The sequence below is a fragment of the Marmota marmota genome, unplaced genomic scaffold, assembly GCF_001458135.2.
Source record: "Marmota marmota marmota unplaced genomic scaffold, marMar, whole genome shotgun sequence".
Lineage (NCBI taxonomy): Eukaryota > Metazoa > Chordata > Mammalia > Rodentia > Sciuridae > Marmota > Marmota marmota.
In genome coordinates, this window is record NW_025999842.1 from 45,207,079 (window position 1) to 45,226,504 (window position 19,426).

General features: G+C 33.3%; 1 protein-coding gene across 20 annotated transcripts in view; it reads right to left on the minus strand.

Annotated features, from left to right (window-relative positions):
• Positions 1–19,426, minus strand: part of Ptprk (protein tyrosine phosphatase receptor type K) — a 536,216-nt gene that overhangs the window by 11,005 nt on the left and 505,785 nt on the right. For 13 of the 20 annotated variants that reach the window (XM_048798079.1, XM_048798058.1, XM_048798032.1 and 10 more), the window contains 10 exons: positions 17,188–17,375; positions 15,333–15,420; positions 14,185–14,261; positions 13,964–13,981; positions 11,280–11,316; positions 9,562–9,659; positions 8,529–8,645; positions 3,004–3,158; positions 501–636; positions 90–239 (listed from right to left, as the gene is read on the minus strand). In XM_048798079.1, coding sequence (XP_048654036.1) covers positions 90–239; positions 501–636; positions 3,004–3,158; positions 8,529–8,645; positions 9,562–9,659; positions 11,280–11,316; positions 13,964–13,981; positions 14,185–14,261; positions 15,333–15,420; positions 17,188–17,375 — 1,064 coding nt within the window. Of the gene's footprint in view, positions 1–89; positions 240–500; positions 637–3,003; positions 3,159–8,528; positions 8,646–9,561; positions 9,660–11,279; positions 11,317–13,963; positions 13,982–14,184; positions 14,262–15,332; positions 15,421–17,187; positions 17,376–18,745; positions 19,090–19,426 lie in introns of those variants that run through there. The other 7 variants (XM_048798085.1, XM_048798091.1, XM_048798109.1 and 4 more) reach the window with 2 other exon arrangements.

Genomic DNA, 19,426 nt, shown 5'->3' on the forward strand with positions numbered 1-19,426 from the left:
TTGACTTGAAAGACCTTTCTTAAAAGAACTATTAGTGCCCAGAACAAATTGTACCAAGTCATAAAAGAGGCCTTAGAAATAGTCCGTACCTGAAATTCATCTTTGAGATGTGAAGAGTTAGTCTGAGAGTCTATTCTAATCATATCAAAATATGCAGCTTTAAATTCACAGACAGGGATAGCAGTTTCTCCACATAAGCAGGCTTCTAAAATGGCATCATGAATAAAAATGTACTGTTCCTATGAAAAGAAAGGAAAAGAAAATTTTATGCTATTTTAATAACATTTTTCTGTCAAAGGTAGATGCCTGATTCCCAGCAGGTCATTCCCAGATGATACAGATAATTTTCTCTCTATGGAAATATTACAGTACCAAAAATTTCCTATATGATTTGATGATCTAACATTGATTATCAATTGTTTAAAAAACCTACTACACTACTATTTTGTTTTATGGGTGATGAAAAGAAAAAAAAGTTCACTAGAGATAAATTGATATACCTCTGTCTGGACCATATTGATACGACGAGATCTTAAGGCTTTGACACAGTTATAGATGTCAACAACACCCTCTCTTTCAGCCATGTCCAGCATGATGTCAATCACAATGTAACAGCCAGTTCGTCCAGCCCCAGCACTGTGAAAAACATGAAATTGAAAAATTGTGAGAAACATGTTTATCTTTATGGCATTAAATAAAGATCTTTTCACTTTGAGGTTAAATCAAATTGATTTAATGCAGTGTGCGATGCTTAATTTGTACACGCTGTTTAAAAACTTATTAATGCACAGATAACTTCATGTCGAGTATCTGGCTTGGTATAAACAGAAGATTGGAACAAGAGTTTTAAAATGTTTCCCGATTGAAAATTATGAAAATGCATTGTTCAAATTCCATACTTTTCTCACATAGTCTTCATTTCACATTGATTTAATACATATAATTTCAAACTCATAGGATCAATTAGTTGGTGGATTCAGGGTATAAATTTTAACTCCAAATGGAAATTATTTCACATTCATTTTGTGGGTCCCCTGGACAACCATGTGGGAATGAGGATCAGCATCTCACAGACATGCTTGTAAAAACTAGGGCAAAAAACACATTTGTTCCAAAGTCTTTCAGAGGGAAACCTGAGTAGCCACAATCCACAGGAAATGCTCCTGGGACAGGTGGGAAGAGAATGATGGCTATTGAAGAGAGGACTCAACAGGAGAAACAATATTGGAATCATGATCTGAATTAATTGTTAGATGTAGACTGATTATCAGCAGGTCCCAATAACCACTATCTTATTGTATGTAACTAAAAAAATTAAATCCTAATGTATTTTGATTATCTTAACCCCAGAGAATGTTTCTCCAATTTTACATAGAGAAGTCAATGGAGCAAACAAGATCAAGGAGATTTTTTTAAGGGGGGGGGGGCTCACTTTATATTCAACTTTTTTTGTTAAAAATTCAGAGATGCATGGTATTAAGTGGCAGATGATATTTCTGTTTCAAGAGAGTATCTGAGACTCCTGGAGCACTTCCAAAATAAGCAATTTATGAGAAACTAAACCACTATGATAAATAAAGAAATCCCTGAATTGAAACCTTATTTATCTTATTTTCTAAATGCTTAGATGACTAATAACATTATTTCTTTGTTATCTAGTTTGGGCCTCCTTTTTAAACTCACTATTCGTTTAGAAATTTAAGCAAAAGCTATTGTGTGTGTCTCTCTGTCTGTTTTTTTTTTTTCCCCTTACCATCTTCTCAATCACTGTTCCCAGGGTTTGAGACAGGAAAGTAATTGAGGAGTACATCAGATTTCTTGAGGAGGACTGAAATGAAGGTTCCTTTCCCAGGGTACATAGTATCTGATCCTTATGGAATACTTTACTTTTGTTTCATTCTCTGTTGCTTTCCCCCACTTTTGTACAAGGCCATTTAAATCCTGAATAGGTTGGATTTTCAGAAAGAAAAGAAATGCTTTAGTACAACCTATTATGTAGCTTGTAGGGCTACTGTTTGAGAATGGTGTGTAGCATTTAGAAAAGCTTTTCTGATTCAGTACTTATTTTTCTGGTCACATCTCAATATGAGGCCATGTAATTTGCTTTTAGTGTCTCAGAATGCTTATTTTAAGAGAGGTTTCTAATCAGAAGGAGTCTGGATATAATGTTAATTTGGGGGGCATATATTTGCTGAATTTTACTGATGTACTTTTCAAGGTCCTCTGATGAATGTTGTTTTGAAAAAAAAATTAAATCTCTGTTTTGCAGCACAAATTCTTGTAATTTAGGCCATTTAGTAACTCTGTATGTCTCACATTTAGTTTTAAAAGCTGGGGATTCTAGTGGGAATTTACTAGATTGGCAAGAAATCTCTATTTTAACCTACCATTCCAGACAATATGGGATTTGCAAAAGTGATAAAAAAAAAAAGATCAAAAACACAGATGTTGCCACTAAAAGTCAGTTTCCACACTGGTAATTGTGGATAACACTACACACATTCGGATGAATGTATGTATTTCTCAAGTTTCTGTTTTATATCCTACTTAAAGTTAACTTTTCTTTTATTGCATTTTACATTATCTGCAATACATGCAAGCTGGCACTTTGAAAGCGCACATTGGTATTTGTGCGTAAAATCTTGCCTTCTTTCCTTGAGATATATATTATTTATTTATATATATATATATATATATATATATATANNNTGTCTTAAAAAAAAAAAATATATATATATATATATATATATATTGTATTATGAATTGAACCCAGGGGCACTAAACCACTGAGCCATATCCTTAGCCCTTTTTATTTTTTTGTTTTGAGACAGAGTTTCATTAAGTTGCTTAGGGCCTTGCTAAGTTGATGAGGCTGGCTTCAAACTTGTGATCCTCCTGCCTCAGCCTCCTGGGCTGCTGGGATTATAGGCATATGCAAACATGCCTGGCTTGTCTTGAATAACAGCTAACTGCATACAGTTAATGATTTGGACCACCACTCACCTGCAGTGAACAACAATGGGGCCTGCACTAGGAGGGTTGGATAACTTGACTCTCCGGATAAAAGAAAGAAGCCCGGTAGCATGGTATGGCACTCCATGGTCAGGCCAGCCCGTGAAATGGAACTGTTTAACTTCACGAATTTCATTGTATCCCCTCTGCGCAAAGATGGAAAGAAGTGTTTTCAAAAGGACCAAAATGAAGCCATTAAACATAATTATGGGTACTAGAACTGACTGACAGTGATAACAATTAAAAATTTAGTAAAGATGATGCCTTTTCTACAAAAGGATACTAGCTTAGGAGCTTACCATTATTGTCAGCTAACTGCCACAGAACATTAGAAGGTTTTCTCAGTTAAGTCTGGGAAAATTTTATTTATCTTGACAGCTTGCTTCTTACTGGGAATGACAACTCATAAAATTATTAGGGGAAAAGAAGGAAATCGAAAGCCTAAATGCTACACTATTGACACAATGAACTGAGTTCTCCAATGGTGTATAAAAGCAATGGTCCAGATTTTGCCTCATGAAGAGATGTTAATGCCTTGCTTATCCATGTTGAAAATGGTTTTGAAGCATAGCCTGGAGGGATTTCCAGCACAGTGGCACTCTAGATTTGTTTGTAAAAGTATACAGACCACTAAATTGTTCTATGGGTAAATGAGTTTCCTTAGCTCCCTGAAATAATTCAGCACCTAGAGTACTATGGATAGTAACAGAAATGCAAAATCAAAGAAGCAAGGCATATACTGTATCTGTCCTGTGGGGTTACTTTAAAAGAACCCTATAACTGTACATTTTAAAACCTCTTCCTTCATTCTTATTAAAAGAAGCATGGAGAATTGGATAGCAAAACTTGGAGAGCACAAGTGAAATAGCACAATTAATATTTATTTTTTTGAAATAGTTGGACACAATACCTTTATTTTATTTACTTATTTTTAGGTGGTGCTGAGGATTGAACTCAGGGCCTCGCACATGCTAGGTGAGCACTCTACCTCTGAGCCACAATCCCAGCCCTTCAAAATTCATTTTTAAGAACTCACATTTATAGCGAAAGAAAAAGAAACTGTGATCTCTATAGTTCTAACTCGATTGTGAATTGGAAGATCCCAATGTCACTTGTTCAATCAGAACAGGTAAAAATATTACAAGAAATTAATAAACCAAATTGAAAAAGATAAATTATCTTTGTAGTCTATCAGGAATAAACTGATATTACCAAAACCTTGGGAGTTAGGAGACTGTGTCTTATTATTCTTTGTGATTCCAGTTCCTATCACAATATACTACACAAAGCAGGGCGCAACAAATGCTTATAATAGTCATCACAAAACTACACAAATGGAAAAAAATCACCTTCTTTGCTAATTTCAAGTCAACTTTAGAGATGAAGACCATAAATTATTTTAAGACTTGATTTTAGACAATTATTTCATCTCCTCTGTATTAACACTTTTACTGGAGTGGCTGTATGGGACTTGCTTCATTTCTTCTGCTACACGTACAAGACTTCCTTTTTAAAGTAAATGTTTCTATCTGGTGGTGGACCTCCCCTATTATTCTTTTTAAAAAATATTTTTAATTGTAGATAGACATAATAACTTTATTTTGTTTATTTATTTTATTATGTAGTGCTGGGGATCAAACCTAGTGCCTTGTACATGCTAGGCAAGGACTTTACCACTGTGCTACAACCCCAGCCCCCCATTGTTATTTTTATTTAAAATTTCCTGAGTACTTACCAAATACATGATTCCCCCTATGAACCCCCAAGTCACTTTTTCAATTCTAAATAAGAACCCAAAAGTTCAAAATAAAAATCCAATAATTGTATTAAATCTGTAGAGTGATATGAATGTCAAGTACTTCCATGTTCTGTGACAAGATGCATGTCTCCATTCAGTCACATCTTATTTTATGCCCTCTGATACACTTTTGTGTTTTATTCAATTAGGAGTTGTATCTTGTTAAGCATATTCAAAGATATTTTATAATTTTTATTATTGTGAAAGAATTTTAATGTTGATTTCTGTTTATGCTAATATAAAGAAGAGCTATAATTTATGAATATTAATGTTGAATTAGTAATTTAACAACTAATGTTTATTTGTTTCATTTAAAAATATTATCTCCAGCTTTCTTGGCAAAAAAGCGTTTTTTGTTTTTTTTTTTCTAATTGTTAAGGTTAAAACTTCTAAAAAATATTGAATACTAGTGAGAATGATTATGCATATCATATTCCTAATAATAATAGCAATAACACTCCCTACATCAGTTTATTATAATAAACTAATAGTGTTTAGTTTTCCACTCCTTAACATGTTCCCTAATAATTATTGTTGAATTTCCTTTATCAACTTTAAGACAACTCCTCATTTTCCTCATTAGAGTATTACTACAAATGTCTTTCAAATAACATTAAATACATTCATCTACTAATAAAATCATATAATTTTCTTCCTTTTAAGTACTGACATAATGAAACATCTGCAAGACTTTCTATCTCAGTTGAATTATCCTAGTATTCTTGGGGGAAAATCATGATAAATCGTATGGTTGTATTTTCTTAATTCACTGCTAGATTCAAATTTTCAAAATTTTTTTATGTTAAATTGTTCTGCAAAATTTGTGTATTCTAGAGAGAGAAAGAAAAAGAGAGCAGAGGGGAGAGAGAGAGAGAGAGAGAGAGAGAGAGAATGTGTGCTTGAGAAAGTACAGTTTTTATCTAGTTCTGTTATAACAGTTACGCTAGATTTTCAAGTTTCTTTTTTGACTTTAATTGTTTTTTATGGCTAAAATAGTTTGAATGACACAGACATTGGTTATTCTTTTAAAGGATAAAGAAACCTCAACTATAAAATCATTGTGCAATTTTAATGGTATATTTAACAATTATTCTGTTTTCTTCTACCATCTGTTCAGGTTTCTAACTCTTCTTGAGCCAATTTTTTTTTTTTTTTACAATTATTATTTGCTAGGAAATTAGTGTCTCTAGACTAAAATCTGAGTTCACATACAATGTTATTTATAACTTTCTTAATAATACAAATAACTGTAGTTATATCTTCCTTATGTTCATATATACCTGTGTGTGCATATGCGCGCATGCACGTGAGCACATGTGCATGTGTTACTCTGGATTAAAGCGGGGCTCTGTCCACTGAGCCACATCCCCAGCCCCTTTTATTTTTTGTTTGAAACAGGGTCTCACTAATTTGTCCAGGCTGGCCTCAGTCTTCTCATCTTCCTGCTTCAGTCTCACAGGTCCCTGGGATTACAGGTGTGCACCGTGCTCAGCCTTTCTTGTTTTCTAATATAGTATACTTCATAGAATATTAGAGAATTTTATTTGTTCCCAATTATAATTGACAATGATTTCGTTACTTTATTGATGTTTTCAAGAAACTAGATTTTTAGCTTATTTTTTCTATCATGTATTCCTTTTTTGTATTTAATTTTTTTCTTAATTTTTTTTTTAGTCATAGATGACACAATACTTTTATTTTATGTGGCACTGAGGATTGAACCCAGTGCGTCACACATGCTAGGCAAGCACTTCACCACTGAGCCACTGTCCCAACCCCTATATTTAATTTTGCTTTGTTGTATTCTATTGATTTTTTCTTTTTGGTTTTCTGATTTTTTTTCACATGCTTCTAAATTAAAATAGTTCATGAACCTAAATTTATCTTAAGGATAACTTTAGGTAAATTTTCACATAAACTGCTGATATAATTTCAGCAATCATTCATTCAAGGATTATCCAGAGGATTTATTGATTTCTAAGAAGGTAATTTATAATGTGATTGGTCAGTTATCTGTTATTACTTTCTATCAGATTTTAGAAACACCTAAAATTTTAAAATGTACTCAGGTTTCCTTTATGAATAAATTCACGATTGATTTTTACTAGACTTGTATAAATTTAAGAGAACACATACACTATATTCTCTCTGTATATAATAATGAGATCCAGTTATTCATTAAATCAAGCTTAATGGTTCTGTTTTTGAAATCTCCTATAATCATTGCTTATTTCATCCTACTTGATTCATCAAAGAAATTTTCCTTTATATTTTATAGTTGGGATAATCATAATTATGCTGTTCTTAACAATGCTACTTTCATTTGATATTTCCTCTATTTTTTTTAATGTTGGTAGAATTACTTTCAAATATTATTGTTGAAGATCATATGACTATAATGATTTAACTATTTCTCTATTATTGCTAGACATATATGATTATCTATAATTTGCCAAAATTATAAATGAAGTCATTGTATATAAAGAAATTTCTAAGAGTAAATTTATGTAAGGTAAGCTTCTCAAACAACATCAATATTTTAAAGTTCTGAAAATACACTGTTTTATTGATTTACAGAGGTTTTAAAGCCATTTAATGTGATCAGCAACATATGAAAATATCTTACCAACACTAACAACCAGTGAGCATTATTCCTCATTTAAAAAAAAAAAAATCTTGCTGATTTGAAAATCAAAAATGGTACCATATAAAAGGTTAAATCTCTCTAATAGACATACTAGTAGTTGCCTTTCTTCAGAGATTCTAGAATCTCTAAGAATTAGGGATACTGATAATCACAGTTTTTTTTTTCTGTGTGTATAATTTTTAATATTTTTAATATAGATTAGTTTACTCTTCTGGGTAGTCATATTTGTTAAGCTTTTCTGCAACTAAGCCCGCTTTATGTGCTGTTTCAAGTTCATTATACCACCCTCCCTGATCCATTATGCCACCCTCCCTGATCCAGTTCCCCTTATCAATAAGTCAGATCATGTTGCCCTCAGGTTCAAGACCCTCCAATGGCTGTCTGACTCCCTTGTACAAATTAAAATCATCCTAATCATCATAAAAACCAGGCTCTATAATTTCTTCAAATTCATGCTTGTTTTGTTCTTCACTTACCCACCTCAGAACACCCTGGCCTCCTGGTGATTTCTCCTTGTGACAGAAATATAAGTCACAAAAATGACTTACCTCTACCAGAAACCCTGTTGCTTCCCACATAACCTGTCACACCCTCACTTCCTCTGGGTCCTAACTCCTGTTGTTTTCTCAACAAGTCCTTTCCTAATCATCCTTCTAACATCCCTATCTCAATAATAGTCCCTAAATTCCCAACCATATTTTTCACCATAGCACTTTTCATGCTATTATTTGTTTATATTTACCACCTTTCTCCCCTCAATAGATGATAAACTCCAAATGAACAGAGGTTTTTAACATTTGTCCCAAGGTTTAGAATCATGCCTGGCAGAGGGTAAGTTCTCCAATAAATACTCATAAAGTGAATGAATGAATGGATCTCATGCTATCATCAAAACAAAACCTGATCAAATTATGTCATGTGTTTGCAAAAATACGGCATAACAAATCCCTCTATTATGTATAATTATAATGCACCAGTGAGAAAAATTTTAAAAAGAAGAAAACCTGACAGATTTTAAGATAAAGTATAGTTTCAATATGTGCCTTTTAAATAGAATTTTATAATACTTACCCTTTCCAGGGTGAATGTCCGAACTACATATTCAGCAAGTGGTTCCATTTCTACACAGGTAACTTTGAAGTCACCATAAACTTCAGTATCATCAGGCCAATATTTATAGCACTTAACCTAAATGACAAAAAGAATACTTAGTTGTACCTGAATACATAATACACATGAGCCAAGATGATTTAATTAAGGATGGCTCTTTTGGTCACACTTAAAACACAGATAAAAACAAATCTATAACCAGGCTCAGTGACACAGGCTGTAATCCCACTGACTCAGGAGGTTGAGGCCAGATTATCACAAGTTCAAAGCCAGTCTCAGCAATTTAAGAAGACCCTAAACAACTTAGTGAGATCCTCCCCCCCGCAAAAAAAAAAAAATATTGGAGATGTAGTTCAATATTTAAGTACCTCTGGGTTCAATCCCCAGTATCCAAACAAAAACAAATAAAAAAAAAATTGTTACATGACAATTGGAAAGACATTACACACTCTCCTAAAAATATATAAGTCTGTTGGGTGCAGTGGCACACGCCTGTAATCCCAGTGGCTCAGGAGGCTGAGGCAGAAGGATCACAAGTTCAAAGCCAGCTTCAGCAAAAGCGAGGTGTTAAGTAACTTAATGAGACCTTGTTTCTAACGAAAATACAAAATAGGGCTGGGGATGTGGCTCAGTGGTCTAGTACCCTACGTTCAATACCTAAAAAAGTTTGGAATGGCAACAAAAAAATTTATATATATATAATTTATATATATATATATACACACACACATATATATATATGCACACACACATATATGTGTGTGTATGTATAAATATATATACCTAATAATATAATTGATTTTAGTATATTTTATTACTCAATGAAAAATTAAATAATTATAAAGGTCCATTTAGGAGAGCACTTAACCGAATTGCTGTGCCTATGAATTTTTTAAAATCATTGTTGGATCATATTATCTTTAAGTATATCATGTGTTTCTTCTCAGTTATATTCATGTGAATATGATAACAAAAACATCTTCTTTTCTCTTACCCGGCCAACCTCAACTAAGTTTGTAACCATCACAATGCAGGCAGACTGCTCTTGCCAGATCATTCTCCAGAAATCATATACAGTTTCATGAACTGGGCCTATAAAGAAATTGATTTTAATATTATGTTATCAGATAAACTTTGTACTTAGTAAGAAGTTTAGATAAGATAAAAGCAGAGTAAATGAAATGAACTAAAAATGATCACTAAAAGTTCAATAAAGGGCTGGGGTTGTAGCTCAGTGGTAAAGCGCTTGCCTTGCATGCGTGAGGCACTGGATTTGATCCTCAGCACCACATAAAAAATATATAAATAAAATAAAGATATTGTGTCTATCTACAACTAAAAAATATTTTTAAATAAAGTTCAATAAAAATGTCACTGGAACTAATTAAATTTAGTTCATACCTAAATTCACACTATTAAGCACAAACAAGCCCCCCCCCCCCGCAATTTGCCTTCTATACTTCTCAATTAAAAGAAAGATATCACTAGACTCTAGGTTATTTATATCTCTCACTAAGTGACTTCAGTGCATTTTCAAATACATGTGAAAAACAGTACTTTTATGCCACATCAACCAAATAGCATTTATGACCAATTCAATAAATGTTCAGCATTTATGAATAGTATGTGTTTAGAAGTCAATGAAGAAGCATCCTTACACATGATGACACATTCCAATATTTATCATCTTTAAACTGCAAAAGCATGTGCTGGGCTACACTCAGTCCCATAAAACTAGATTGCTCAATACAAGGGTTGAACTTTCTAACTTGAAAGAATATAAAATTAAACTCAATTACTCCAAAACTATGTGAAACACTTAGAAAAGGACTTCTATCAAAAAAATTAAAAAAGCATTTTTTTAGTTGCTTCTTGTATAAAACAGTTGTGCAGGTTTCTCTTTTGATGGCTGGGAATCAATTTGGAGAGAAAACTAAAGATGTTCTTTGCTTGGATACTTTTATTCTCTAGTGCACCACTATAATATTTCCCTACTATTTTCTTATTTTCTATGAGGAATAAACTTGACTAAATTCCCTCTAAATCTCTGTTTTGTTTCATTCTTGACTTGCCAAAAAATTGCCAGGAGTCAGTATAATATCTCATTATAACAATATTGGTCCTGGGTATTATTACATTCCAGGCTGAGAAATTGCTACAAAAACACAAGCATCTTATACAAGAAGAAATCTCCTCATTTTCTTTTTAACATAAATAAGGAATTCCTCTACCCAGCACTATTGACTGGTGCTTTGAGATATCTGAATACCAAGGACCAAATCACTAAAACTACCTGCAGCTTTTCTTTCACTTTTAATTAAAAAATAAATCAGCCAGGTGCAGTGGTACACACCTGTAATCCCAGCTACTTAGTTGATGGAGATAGGAGGATTGCAAGTTTAAGGCCAGCCTGGGCATCTTAGAGAGACCCTGTTTCAAAATAAAATGAAAATGCCTGGGGAAGCAATGTGGCTCAGTGACAGAACATTTACCTGGCATGTACAAGTCCCTGGGTTCAATTCCCAGGACTGGAAAAAATAAAATAAAAAAAAAGAAAGTCTTGCTTAAATTTATATGTTTGCACAGATTAAAAAAAAATTGTACTATACAATGAGTAAAGAACCATGTTAATCAGAAGAGCTGATTTTCCCCCCATATGAATGCATAAGCAAGCTTGTTCAAGCTATTGCATTTATTAGTACAACATCTTACCTTGAGTTGCAATGTAGTGGCTTGGTCTCTGGTAACCCTAAAATAGGAGAATGAACTTGTTATCATATTGCATCAGTATCAAAAATAAATGAATGAAGGCATAAAAAGATGCAGACAACCACCTGTTAAGATTAAGTTATAGTAATAAATCCAGACATGAGTAGTGAACACATAGCTCACTTCTCAAACCTATATTATCTGAAAGGTAAGCATAAAACAAAATTAAATATTTTAAAGGCTCTGATTAAAATATACATTGTATAATTAATTTTGTTTGCTACAGAATAACCTCAGATTTTGTTTGGTTTCACTAAAATGTTTATGCCTTCATGTTTATCTTTAGTCATTCATTCCTGGTAAAATTGTGTTTAAAAATATTTATTCTTACTTTATCATTCAAAAGTACAACACACTGCATTACAAATGGACGAGGACATATTAGAACCATAAAAAGAAAAATAACAGAACATTCCAATGTTAGAGCTGGACAATGCATGTGTGCATCAAATCAAAGCCCTGCTGAGATTATTTTTTAGAGAGTATTCCCATCTTGTAACATGTTCAGGAATCTGCAAAAACTATTCTGTGTGTGCTGATAATGTTAATCTACACACACATAATTATAGGTACACACATATATAGGGAAAGAGGAGTTTTTCAAAAGTGCATCTTATCCTGAACAAAAAACTGAGCACAGTGTGCCCAAAACTGGGTAAACATTTAATTTTATTGCAATGAATTATTCCTCACAAGGAATTCATTGTTAGTTGCTGTCAAATGGTTTGAATTACAACAGACCGTGAGTTGAAAAATTATTGATGGTAAGACAATGTTAAGCTTTGAATCAGCTGTGTATTTACCAAACAACTCCAGTAAAAGAGTCTGTGGTAAATTTGTCCCACATTTTGATGTGGACCACTCAGTACCTATGTGCACTGAGATCTCCAATCTAAAATTTAATAGTGTGTGCTTCACACCATTGCAAATTGTGAAGATTTCTACTTCTTAATTTGCCAACATAGCATAAGGTTTTATGGAAAACCTTTTCCTATATTTTATAAGTGAATGCTTATAAAATAACCTTCTGTTTTTAAAAATAATGTTGTTTTATGAAATATTACTGATTACAGAAGATATCTCTTAAGTATAATAAACTAAATAGGAGAGGGAAATTATAACATGTACAGTAATCAGCCAAAACACACTGGGGTCTTCTTAATGGAAAGACTGGATATGAGATCTTGTTTAGAACACAGTCCTGCATGCAAACCACAAAGTAGTGCTAAATAAGGCTCCACAGTGTATACTTTGGCAGAAAGCAGAGATCAATTTAAATAGGTAAGAGCAACTACAAATTGATAAAAGAAATGGTTTCTTTTATTTTGTAGAGTAGCTTTCTGTGATGATATGTCTAATAAATTTAAATACTGAATGAGAATAAGATTATGATCAGAAATTTAACAAATATACATAATACTTAACACTAAATTATAATTCTCGAAATTACTAAAACACAAACTTCATAAGAGCTATATTTTCTATTTATGAAAATTATAAAAATTGGGACTTCTATTTCATCTTTTATGTATAAAAAACTATGCAGTGATATTTTACTTCCATATTTTGCATTGTAAGTATGTGTACTTTGAATCTGTCAATTTCAGCACCTCAATTATAATTGCTAAAAAAATGCTGAAGCTCAAAGGAGTGCTAAATATGTGCTAGACATTGTGCTAAATGCTCAATGTGTATAACTTCATTTAATTCTCATAGCAAAGTGAAATATACTGTTATTATTATTACTATTCTTACTGTAAAGATGAGGAAACTGAAAAACAGACAGAGAAGTAACATTCCCAAAATCTCTAGTGTGATTTTGAACCAGGTAATATGACCAAAGAGCCTATTCTCCGTATATATACTGTAATGCATTGCAGCCTTACCAATATATTTCCTTTGATACTTTCCCTTAAATAATTTGCATTTGTATATATGTATGTAACTAAAATTTAACAATGGAATTCATGATCAAACTAAACTTTTTCATTAGTATGACTCAATATTTATGTGTGATATATGTATTATAATTGCAATTTAGTAATTATTTTGCCTGAATAATTTTATTGCTTTATAAGCCAATACCATACCACACACCACAAAATGGTCACCCTGTTTATTTCTTTTTGATTTTTCCTTTTTAATTTAATTTAATTTTATTTTTTGCAGTGCTAGTGGTTGAACCCAGGGCTTTGCACCAACTAGGCCAGTGCTATACCATGAGTTATACCCCCAGCCCTCCCTACTTATTTTTAACCTCGGGAATCAAATGTAAAATAAAATTTCAGAAAAACTAATACACATCATACTATCCAGCTTCTCACATGTTTGGGGAAGGGTAAGAATAAAAGCCAGGAACAGAAATCATCAACAAATAAAACTCGAGTACATAATAAATTGTTGAAGCCAAAAATGATCCTGTTTTTCTAAACAAGAAAAGGGAAGGAGATAAAATAGATCTTACACATGTAAAAGAATTACAAAAAAATGAACATAGATATACTGTATGAGACTAATTAGGTGAAGCATGCAGAAATAACCAGTAGTAAGCATTAGTAATAACCATAATTAACAATATTCATATTAAATATAAGAGTGTTCTGTTATTTACATATAGTGGTACTTACATCCCTGTACAGCCAAATCTACAGCCCAAACCAAAGTCAGGTGTGAAAGAAAGCACAACAACATCAGTAAGTACTAGGATGTGGAACAAGGAAAAGTGTACAGTTTGTTCTTTATTTTAAAAACTAGCAATCACTTTATAGGCAATAACAAGCAAAAAGGTTCACAGATATAAGCTGATAAAGTAAGCATAATATAAAAATATGTACTATCAAATACTTACATCTATATAGTTGGCATTAATGTAATCTGAAGAAGGATCATCTTCAACAGGTTGTAAAATTACTCTGGAGTGATCATCTAAAAATGTTTAAATGATAAAATGAAAGCTATTAAATTTCTCCCCTGTTTGGAGACAATGTCACTGGTAGAGATTTAAAATAATTCAGTCTCATACTATAATCCACACTTACCAATCCTCTATAAAAATTTACTACTATCAAATCAGTGATCTGAAGCAATGCTAGAACTTTAATGAGCTTATTACTTATTACAATTATAATGTCCATGACTTGCATCTCATAGTTGGGAAGTTTGTAGACAATGTGATAATATCTGATGAATCATCCTTTGGCCCATGAACTTGTCTGACAACCTTCACTTTCCTAAACTTTGAATTTTGCTTTGTAGAGGCATGATTAAAGTCCTTAAAGGCCTTTGCCTCCACACTTTACAGCAAACTGAGCCATAAAACTGGACCGTGAATTTTCAACCTTGCTCTCATCTTTTTTCTTGAGAGTTAAGGTTAAATTTTGATGTATTTTAAATATTTTAAAATAATTTAAATTCAGAACAGAATAATTTAAGTAAATCAGCAGCCAATTGCAAGTTAAACTGCCTACTAATTTCTTTAGTACTCCTGTGGTTTCCAATGGCAATAAATTTATTTTTCTCATGTATACATTGTGAAGACTTAATTAGGATGAAGTCCCAAATGATGACCATCTCCTGGGCAACCTGGGTGCAGCTGTTGGCTCCAAGAAAGGAATAGAGGTACCTGGAATGAATAAACCTCCAACCTTGACTGTGTTTGGTCAGCATGTTATAGCAATTTATAACTGAAAAGATCTTCACTATCCTGATTTTCTTAGCTGTTTAATAACATCCCCCTGCATTTATGTATAAACATGAAAGCAAATCGCAAGTTATCTCCACATGGTGAAGAATCTGAAGCAATTTAATAAATGAGGATGACAACTGCAGTTATTGCTCATTGTCAATGCTATTTTAAGATTAAATAGTACTTTATAACAGATGTGCCATGCTCTAGGACTCTCTAAGTTTAAAAACCACATAAGGAGCAACTGCAACTCACTATATATTGTTGTATACAAAATATTTATATTCACCAAGAATAATATGGGAACTTACATGCTATAATGTTTCCATATCGGTTTTTTGCTCTGTTTTGATCTTTTTTAGCTACATCCCAAGATGCTGATTGACCTTCAAAGAAGCTCTGGAAAAAAAGAAAAAAAAAATTAACAGGTAGATTGAATTTAATTCCATTTTAAAAAAAAAACAGGTTTGTGTGTTCAGAAGACAAAAATGGTTAAAAGCCACTTTCTCAGGGAGGCAGGAATTTCTGCAGTAGTAAACAGGCTTTAACTGGGACCTCAAAGCTGGTTTGTTGGCCTCATACTTGTTCATCTTGGATTAGACTGAGTTCAAATTAAAGACAAAAAGTAACCTTAAGAGGAATAAAAGGACCTTGAAAGTATTCCAAGTTTCAGATGGCTATAACTTTTGTGAGATGGCAGTAGAAAAAGCATCATTCTTTTCAAAATACATTGAATAATAATGCATCAAAAACTGCGAAAATTACTTTTAATGAGTATCTTTCCAATGTGTGTTCTTTAGCATTTATTGTAGGAAAAAAATAAAACCTCTGCTTCCCTCTATAATTATTCATTAAATTGTGTGCAATACATCACATTTCATTTTCTTTGAAGATCATGAAAAGGACTGAGTCTCTACAACAAGGGACCATATGAAAATTAAAAAGAGTCCCCTTCTCCAAGAATCTAGGAACAGATGAATTTGTTGATTGATTTAATTACCATATGCAGCAATTTAAAATATGGGTAAAGATTTCTCTTTGCAGAAAACTTAAACTTTGCTTCAACACAGGAAATGAGGTCTTCAAAGAGCCAATAGTCTTTGAAGCGAAGTACACAGGAATACACATGAAATGAACAAAAGAACCAGCTTTGGCAGGGTATTCTAATTCTATTCTAAAAAAAGCATTTATTTTGTTTCTATGACATAGTGCCCCAACATATATATCTGAAACCAGTATTCAAAATCAAAGGTAATTTTATTCACTCCCAAAATAAGGTATGAGAGTAGTTTATAGATTAAACATGGAGTTTACAAGATTTTTCATGAAAATGGATGTCTTTTGGATGCTCTTTCAAAGTAAAGTATTGCTTGGTCTCTTTCACTCTAAATGTGTGTGCCCTGTGGTGGGTGTAGTGGTATGGACATACTTTCATGCTTCAGGCTGACATTTCTCAGTATGTGTCAAACAGCTAAAGTACTTTTCCCTCTTTGTTGCATTATGTTTACCAGAATGTTCAGTTTAAATCACTTCCTAAGATAAATCCTGGTATTTGGGTATGAATGGGAAGGGCAAATAGGTTAGAAGAAGAATTTCCCACATCCTTCTTTCTGGCTACTTAATGGTGTTTATTGGATTTGCAGTATTCTCTCATCCTTGCCACTCTCAACCAACAGTTAATGAAATTAACCTGAGAGTGGCAAATACTACATTGGAAGCACAAACCTTCTTCCTTCTCAATAACAGAGTTAATAAGCAAAGAAGTAGAGAAATGCCGGGTAGTTAAGTCATTCAAACAGAGTCTGTAATGTACAATGGCACTCTGGGTTTCTTGCTACTAGATTTTTGAATGGGCAAATATAAGGAAGGTCTAACAAAGTGTTTTTATTGACACAGTCAGTTATGGAATCAAAAATATTCTTAAATATTTTAAATTTAAATATTTAAATATCTTAAATATTCTTACAATTAATGAGGAGCCAGATCTATCCTTGGGAAGTACATCTCTGTCCCTGTTTGCTGTATATACACTTGACTGTACATATAAACATTGGATTAGAGAGGTCACAGAGCATTCCATTCTTGTTATGCTCAAAGGAGGAAAAAAACATTAAATTCCACCATCATGGTTAAAAATAAAGTTTAATGTAGTACTGAAGCTTTCACCTCATATTCCTCTTTGAACCCATAGCTGTCTGATGTCTTCATGAGGTTAATGTGTTGCAGAAGGTCGGCTACCCTGATGGCTGGGTGCAGCTGTCCCGTCTGATAAGGGGATTCTGTCCCCTCACAGAGGTAGCGAGGTACATCTAGAAGGCGACTGGATTCTGCTGTAGCAGCGCTGTGGTTCTCATCTGGCATTTTTCACATTCCAGAAGATTAAAAAAGAGATAAAGTTATCTTGTTTAATATACATCAATGCAGAGAAGATTTTAAGACCTTAAGACCTTTCTGATGACAGAAGGAAGAGAGAGAACTACCAGCTAATAGGAGCCAAGGACAGGGTCCTCATAAAGAAAGACAAAGCCTTAACTTTCCACTACAGCTCAAGGGTGGAGGTCAGAGCATATGACGTGTATATCAACAAGATGCAGGGGGACATCTGACCTGTGTGACTTTTTGGTTTTGTTTTTGATTCGGTGGATCAAACCCAGGGTCTCAAGCATGCTAGGCAAATCCTCTACCATTGAGCTACATCCCTAACCCACTGATTCATGGCTCTCCACCCCTTTCTTGTGATACTGGGGGTTGAACTCAGAGAAACACTACTACTGAGCTATATCCCCAGTACTTTCTGTTTTTTATTTTGAGACAGGGTCTCATTAAGTTGTTTAGGCTGACCTCAAATGTGTGATATTCCTGCCTCACCCTCCTGAATAGCTGGGATTACAAGAGTGTGCCACTGTGCCCAGCTCTGCTCCAGTTTCACTAAGCTTGGAGGAGAGCTCTAGCTGAGTTCTTACTGTTTCTTGCATTGCAGTCAGAGCAGTATAGGTTGGGACCAGAGGATCAAACTGTCAACTGGAAAAATGTTTTCATTGTTGAGTAAGTGAACAAACCCTTTCCCATGCATATCTCAACCTCCCTCAGAAAACCAATCTAAGCAAACCATCTCCCACAGGGCTGATCTTCTCTCCTTTGTGGCCCTCTTGTTGTCTGGGGCTTTTTAACACAACACACCCAGGAATGGAAAATGTGGGCATTCTATAGGATCACTCCCTTCCACCACCCAGCCTATGAGTCAGGTTACATGTGTATTTTTATTCAATCTCTGCCCCCTTGGTTTCTTCTTACTGTTATTTGATTGCTCACATATTTTGACTCTTCAGGCCACCATGTGAGAGAAAACAGAGTATGCTTCTGGAGCAAAATGTGTGTGCCTCCCCTGGACTTCTTCTCCTGCCTTTCTAGGCTGAGTTATGAAACTACTTATTTTTTCCATAACCTTCTGCTTTTTAATATCTATATACATCTCTATTTTCTTTTCTAAGCCCCAAATGCTCAGAGTGTAGAGACAGAGTCAGAATTTTCTTCTTATTCTTAGTGTATTGCAGTCTTTCAATAAATATTTCAATAAAATATTGGTTAAAATCAATTGAATCCCTCACCACCCACATTTAAGTGTAGGCCCCATCCCAATTGTGTTATTAGCTCAAAACAAAAATTAACTTTAAATTCTCATTCTGTCATAAGGAGGAAGAAAAGAACAAGAACATTTTGCCTATGAAGAATAAACAGTATTTTAATGACCGAAGTACTAATCATTACAATGAGAAAAAAGCATGCTTATATTTATCACATTTAAACTTACCACTTAAAAAAAAGACAAATGTTTTAAGGGGTGTTACTTTGAAAAGCATTATACTGTCATACTCATTAACAGAAAAGAAAGTACACTCTTAGGGGAACTTCTGTTTTTAATGATAATTCATATTGTAGAGAACGATATTTAATTAACAGTTAAAACATATTTCAAGTGCTGGTACATTTGCCTGTTCTATCACCAACTCTACAAATAGGATATGGCAAAAAATGAATTGTTGTCCCCATGATAAACATTTTTTCTTCCTGGAGAAGGAAAAAAAAAAAAAAGAACCCTACAATCAGATTTGTGTTCCTCTATAATTTAGCTTGATTGCATTTATCTTTACTTTCTCTTATTTAAGCTGAATGTATTTTTTTTTTTTTTTTGCATTTACTCTTAAAAATACCACATTCAATTAAAAAAAAAAAAAACTCTGGTGGATTCTGTTGTGATCTAACCCCCAAGTGAATTAATGTCCTCTACTTGGGTCTTACTCACCCCTCTACACACAAACATTTGCTGACAAACATGATTCATAAGCATTAACCTCTTCTTAGTATAAGACTATGGTCAACTAATCTACTTTTTCTAAAACATTAC